General features: G+C 40.3%; 1 protein-coding gene across 1 annotated transcript in view; it reads right to left on the bottom strand.

Annotated features, from left to right (window-relative positions):
* Positions 1 to 4226, bottom strand: part of ZNF407 (zinc finger protein 407) — a 10767-nt gene extending 6541 nt beyond the window's left edge. Inside the window, exon 1 of the mRNA XM_010156407.1 lies at positions 1 to 4226. This exon is cut by the window's left edge and continues 581 nt beyond it. Within this exon, the coding sequence (XP_010154709.1) occupies positions 1 to 4226 (4226 nt within the window).
* Positions 4227 to 7375: the final 3149 nt, after the last annotated feature.

Genomic DNA, 7375 nt, shown 5'->3' with positions numbered 1-7375 from the left:
TCAGCAGGATGGTCAGCGACCTCCCCATCTTGATGGCCTTTTAACCTCACTATAGAAGAATCAAACTTGCCAAAATTTTGCATTGCCTTCCCTTTATCATCAGCACTGATAACTGTTCCTAAAGCCTCATTACTACTTTCTTGCATGCCCTCAGCTGCTGAGCCATCTGCCTCCCAAACACTGTTATTTATAGTTACTTCTGCTTCATGTTGTGCTTCCATAAGGGCTTCTTCCTCCTCCCCAGTAGGATTCTCTTTGAAACTTCTGTCACCCTCTAAACTATGTATATTTTCCACCGTTTCTCCAATGTTTCCAGGAAAATTTGATTGCTCTACTGCACTACTTGTTTCTGGGAGAGTTAGCATAAGTGGGTTATTTTTTTCCAGTGATATTTCTTTGAGAATGTCTGTGTTTCTACGCTCTGCTTCAGAATTTTCTGTATTTGCTTCCACAGTTCCATTGCCCTTTCCCAAATTCAAGTTTGTGCTGCTTGATCTGTTTTGACTTTCTGCAGTGCAATCATCATCTGAGCTGAGCAGCTTCTGACCATGCCTACTTCTCTCCAACTCACAAGCACCTATTTCTACAGCTGATACTTCCTTGTCAAGTTTAACAGCTTCATCTTGCTGAGGAGTTTGGAGGACTCCTTCACAAAAAAGGTTTTCTCCTCCATTTTTAGACTCCCCTTCAAGTTCACCTTCTACTGCATTTTGGGAACTGCCTCCTTTAGGCGTTCCTGGAGATGCATTTTCACCTAAGACAGAACTCTCAGTTAAGCTTTTGCTCGTATGATCACCTTCTGCTGCGTCACTGGCACATTTTGGTTCACCTGACATTGTTTGTGATTCTCCTGCACTGTGGTGGTGCCCCTCTGGAGACAAAGCAGTGCCTTCTTTAGTGATATCTGCTGTCTTTGCTTCCTCCCCGGAAGAAGAATAAACATAAGATTCTCTCCTAATTTTATGTTTCTCTGTTGCTGCATGCCTAATCATCTCTCTGCGAGTAACAGCGTAGTAGTCACAAGCCATGCAGTAGTATTCAAATTGTTTTGTATGCTTTCGCTTCACGTGCAGCTCTAAAGAAGAAGAAGAATGAGCAGTGAAGCTGCAGTGTAGGCACTTGTTGTCGTTTGCACCCACTGCTCTTCTCTGGAAGCATGGGTCACCATCTTGAGTAACCCTTGCTGGTTCCAGAAATATCCGTTGGTTTACATCTACTGGATTGCTAGTATGCTCCGAATCTGGCGGCCTACTGGCATTTACAACTTTCAGCTCAGCATCTCCTTGCTCAACCTCCTGATTGTCTAAGACAGAATTTTCCAAATCTGATGACTGGCTACCATCCTCAGCATGTTCACACAAGGCAGTCATGGGGCTGGGAACCTTCTTGCTCATAGGTTCAAAATTACCTCCTTCAGGGCTAACGATGATCTCTGAGTTCTGTTTTCCACATCCTTCTATTTCAACACGACTTTTGTGTTTTTTGGTTGCACAGTGGCGTTCCATATCTCCTTTGGTTACAGTGTAATAATTGCAAACCTTACACAAATAGCTGTACTGATGACTGTGCTTTCGTCTGATGTGAACAGTCAAATTTGTTACACTGGAGGCCAAAAGACCACAATGGGTACATGTCCTAGACATAGTGCCTTTGAGTTTCCCTCTTTTGGATGCATTAGCTAAAACCAATTCATTTTCACCAATCCTTCGATCAAGTGGAACGAAGTCCTTATTTCTCGATATGTTTTCCACAGAAGAAGATGAAACATGTATAATTTCTTTATCTAACTCTGTATTTCCATTCCCAGAAATGGAAGGATCCACCACTGTTTTAATACCACCAACACCAACACAAACCTTTTCAATACATTCTTCAAAACGTAGCCCAATGTTGTTTTTCCTGGCATTTTCAAGGTGCTTGCTTCTTTTGATATGCTTCTCCATTCCTTCCTTACTCAGTGAGTAGAGATTACATGCTTTGCAGAGGAAGTGATACTCCTGTGCATGTCGGAGTTTTATGTGCCTTGTAAGAACCGTGGAAGATCTTGTCTTATAAAAGCACTTTTTACACTGAAATTGGGTTTTATTCAGAACAGAATGCTTAAGTTCATTTCTGTTATTTATGAAGGAAGAGTCTGGAGTTTTTGCTTTCATTGGCACTTCCATTTCCTTTGCAAGATTTTGGCTGCTGTTTGATACTGCGTCAGCGTAAGTTACCGCTTGCAAGGCCTGATCGTTGTTACTCAAGACAGTAGCTTGCTGAAATAACGAACCATCATGTTTATCAGTTTTTTGATGATTTATCAGCTCTTCTTCCAGTTGAAAAAAAAGACCGCAAGTTGGACAGCTATGGGACATATTATGTGCTTCACTCATATGGCTTTGAAGGCTGATCACATTCAAGCTGGTAAACGAACAGAGTTGACAATTAAAGCTACAACCACCCATTTGGTGTTCACTGTCCTGACAGTGTGGCTTCATGTCTTCCCTGACTCCAGAGGAAAAACTACACGTCTGACAATGAAACTGGATCCTGTTTGTATGAAGCTTTGCAACATGAACTTCCAAACTGTTTCTGTTCTGAAAAACATGACCACAGTCAGTGCAGGTATGAAGAACACCATGGTCAGCAGCAACTTTAACATCAGATTCTTTACTATCTGTAGTGCTGGAAGAACGGGTATTTGGCTTATCTTCAGTAAGATCTCGAATTTCTGAAGTAGTATTAGAATTATTTTTAGCATCTGTTTCTAATTCTATATGTGACATAGGGCTTGAATCACCAGGTTTAAGCTTTGTGCTGGAGATATGCTCCAGGTACACTCTCTGAGTTTCAGATTTGCCTCTCTTACCCAACAAATTGTACCTTCTTTTAACCTGCCTTTTTAATCTAACAGACCTGCTCAGTCCAAATGAAGACCTTAACAAGACAACATTTCTTTTATGTTCTGGTCTTTTAAATCTCCTTGTCACGTTTACACTGCTAACTAGCTTTTTGGTAGTTGAAGGGAGTTCTGTTTTCTGCAAGATATTTTCTGAGGGTCCTGGTATGTCTAGTTTTTCAGTACAGACTTCAGCATTTTCTTCGACGCCAGAAGAAAGCAATGTTTCTTCTGTCACAGTATCTGTTTGTTCAGTGGGAACATTCGAAGATGTCATCATTTCAACAAGATCAGTGTCATCATTTTGTTCAGACAACTTGACTTTTGAGCCTTTCAGTGCACTGCACAAACCTAATTCTTTTGCATCAGCAGCTCTTGCCCTTAATTTACTGATCCCAGGTTTTGCTCTGACACTTCTCTCTTTGGTTGCAGTAGATTGTTGCTTTTTAAAGGATTTTTTTGTCAATATCTGTACAAATCCTCCCCGTGCAGCAAGATTTTGGCGTCTAAGGTGCGTCTTGCCAAGGAAATGAGAATTTAGGAGATTTTCCTCAGCACTTTGAAAACCACAAAGATTGCAGCAAAATATCTTGGATTTCTCAGGATCTTGCTTAACATGTGTATGCAATGTTGAACGGCACTCAGCTGTGCAACTACAGTGAGGGCATGTTTGCTCTTTGGATTGTTTAGGTGAACTTTGTTGTTTATGTTTTTCCATATTGGAGCAGGAAAGTAAACACTGATCACTCATCTTGCCTTTAAGATCCCTGTCTATGTTTCCAACCGTATAGCCAACACTGATTTCTTCTGAAGAAGATAACTCATCAGGGGCAGCAGTTGGCACCTCTTGTGAATGTTTATTTTCCTCGCGAACTTTCAATATGGCACCATCAGCACATTTGAAATCACAATGTACGCACAGGAAATTTGAATTAAGTATGTCATCGCCAAGACAATTGGCAACTCCTTCCTTCTTTACAGCTTCAGCTACTATGCTATCTGCTTCTCCAGCTATGACTTTGCGCAATTTCTTTTCACTGTCTTCCATGTCTTGTGAAGAACTCCACTTTCTCTTTCTGGAGACATTTTCATGTTTGTCTGCTTCAACAACGGCCAGGTTTGGTGATCCTGACAGTGCCCTTTTGTTTGTGCCATCCTCTTTTCTTTTGTTTTCAAGGTCCCTGAACACTTCATCTGATATAAGCCTTGTTTTCTGCTGAGATGAAGAGTCACATCCAGCATTTTCTCCTGATGTATCTCTCTGGGATTCTTCTGTCAACTCAGTTTGTAAACTCTCATCAACATCATCTCTCTTCTTATTTTCTTCCCCATCCATTCTTAACATTGGTATTATCGATTGTAGATCATTTGGCTTAGTACCTATAAAACAAAAGAGTTATTATTAGTCTTTTATGCACAACCAAAAGTTAAAAGACTCAAGTAAAAAAAGAAAAAAAAACCCAAAACAAAAACATAGCAAATTAAAATCATGGCAGGAAGACAGATACAATAAAAGATACGAGGCTACATTTTCAGCATGGTGCCTAAAGTTACAGCGTATAAAAATCAAACCAACTTCTACAGCCTTGGTCACAGCTCTCACAGTGTGAGTGGACACTAGCCTTAGCAGTTTTTGTGGAATCAAGTAATTTACTACATGCTTAAACTTGGGCAGACAACCCTAACCTTTGTTTCTGGATGCATTTTTAGGACACAAAACACTAAGAGTTTTCAGGGAACCGGCCATGCTTTTCCTGAACAAGAAATTCAGGTTCCCAAATTGAAAAGGTCCAAGGAGGAAATGACCAAGACTGCAACAAGCAGCAAAACAAACCCAACATAAATGTTAAACATTCTAAGTATGAAGCTTGCTTTCCTTCCTCTGCTTAGATTACCTGCTGAAGAGAAAGGGGTAAAACATGAATATATAGAGCCACGTTCTAAAAGAATATGCCACAAGTATAGTTCCCCATCATTCCTAAAATACCCTCTAAAACCATTTCTCAGCTGAGGGGAGGGAGAAGAAAGGAAAAAAAAAATTGCAATGAAAAAGCCATGAAGCGAAGAGCAGCATCCTTGAACCCCAGCAGTTACCGAACACATTTGCTCAACTCCCCAGTGTGGCCTTCCTGCTCCCAAAAAGATGTCACCCCTAGAAAACTGATGCTACCAACACAGTTTATAAGAGGGATGGGAAATCAAATCTCGACATTTATTACCTTTACATTTTGATATGAAGCGACTGAGAATTGAAAATGCATTTCATTTTAACAGATGATTAAATACTAAATGTTTATCTATGTGCTTTACACTATGATTTAAACATCAATTTGCTGCAGATCCAAGTATCCAGTTTTTTGTTCAGTTACCCACTGAATGAGGCCATGACCACAATTGTAAGTACTTCCTGACAAGATTAAGTAATTGCAATGTTGATACAGACAACACAGGGTGCAAAAAACTGTTCAAGTACATGATTAAAAAAAAAAAAACCCACCAGCTCATTTTTGAGGACAAAGTAAGAGAGCACTAAGCTGGGGAAATATACTCAAATCTGTTGGACTTACAACCTAAAAAAATGCTTTTCTGCTTAATAATAATTTATGGAAGGCCTATAAGGAATTGAGTGCGTGGTAGTTGCATACACTGAACAGTTTTTCAACTGTAAGTCTCATTGCGCTGAAGTACTGACCAGACTTATACTGAGCTAGCTATACCTAAAAAATGAGAGAATAACTACCTCTAGATCACAACAGCCCTTTGGAGGATCCTGATATTGCTTCTCTGACTGTAGTTTTCTGATCCTTATAAAATATTATTTTTCTTTGCTCACTAAACTGTGATAGAAACTGTCAAAATTAGAAGTAAAACCATCAGTTCTATATTCTCAGCTAGTCTAAGTCAGCATATTGTCAGTATGTTCAAAAATGCTACAGCAATTAGTAGCAGAGGAGGATGAAGCCTTTGAAGTGCAAGCTTACCCTGAAAAGGTTTAGGAGCACTGTTTGGGATACAGAAAAAAAGATCAGATGAAAATTATGTTGTTTAACTGCAGTACAGCTTTATTTCTATAACTTGATAGATATCAAGAAATCACTGATGAGTGCCACAAGTCCATCCTTAACCATTTGCACGTAGCAGCCATGGGTCCTTTGCCTCGCTGCACCTCCGCATCAGGTTCCCAGCCCACCACCAATTTTTTTTCTTTCCCTTGCATGGCCTAGGCAAGAACAGCAGTTTTTTCTTTGCTGTACAAGACAATTTGTAACCTCAAACCAATTCTCCATCTTCTTTATAGGGTACTTTCATCTCAGACCATCTGATTTATCAGAGAACCTGTCCAGCAGTGAACTAATACCTGCATTGGAAATTTCCACGATCAAAGGTCATATCGGGGTAATTAAGGGTTTCTCCACCAACAAAAATTCATACATTCAAGACATATTAATAAGTAGGGGGCTGGTGGCTGTACACCATACTCGCTTCTGACATGCTTCATGCCCGTTTAAAGCCATCCTATAATTTGATTTAAAGCTTAAAGCGCTGTCACACCTAGATCATCCTCTGACAGAAACCGCGAGCCACTTTCAGCCAGGGATACAGTAATCACCGGAGGTGGATGCTTCCCAGCTGTCACAGGCAGGTATCAGCCGCCTCAGAACATGCCTTTTCTGCCACACCAGCGCAGATTCAGCTCATCTGCGCTAGCCACCCGCACACCTCAAAAAAGGTGGCTGGTTATTTGCATACAGTGTCTGCAGGCTCAGCCTCGCTCCTCGGCATTTGTTCACTAACCCTCCAGTAGAAGTTCATCCTGCTCTGTGCTCTACCAAAAATCCCAGATCGCAATCTCGGTTCTAGTGTCCAACCTCATCTTCAACTCAACTGTGTTGCATCAATTAAGGATTTTTTCAAGTGCCTAGGAAAATTCAAATAATTTATTTCCCTTATTTTATCTTTGTCAACTGTTTGTAGTCACAACTACAAACCAGTTGCTAGGCAGGTGAAAAACAGAAAACACAAGTCTCATAGATGCTGATAATAATTTCATTATGAAATCAAAATAGTCACGTATGTAATACAAATACATTCATTTCCAGGCAGTACTCCTAATGAAGTCAACAGCTCATGTCTATCCCCACAACGAATAACAACTGTTATCAAGGCAATAGATCCTCGGCTACACGGCACAAGTTAGGTGCAGCGACAATGCATGATATGCCTTTACCAGTTGCGTACCCACCTCACGCCTGAGTTTTCATAAACTGCACACCCATCCCAGAGACAGATTTTCCTCTGTCCCACCTCCATATAAACATTTTCTAAATATCACTACATGGCACCATTTCCACCTGCACGAAACCATAATACAGAAAGAATTCTCCATAAAAGAAAGCAACTATGAGGCGGTGGTTGTTGTCTCTCTAAAATTACCCTTATGTTAATTCAGCTAAGCAATTAAATTGACTTGAAATTTCTTTTCGTTCTCCCAAA

Source organism: Eurypyga helias, unplaced genomic scaffold (genome assembly GCF_000690775.1).
Source record: "Eurypyga helias isolate BGI_N326 unplaced genomic scaffold, ASM69077v1 scaffold46437, whole genome shotgun sequence".
Taxonomy (NCBI): Eukaryota; Metazoa; Chordata; class Aves; order Eurypygiformes; family Eurypygidae; genus Eurypyga; species Eurypyga helias.
This window is presented reverse-complemented; position numbering and strand designations above follow the sequence as displayed.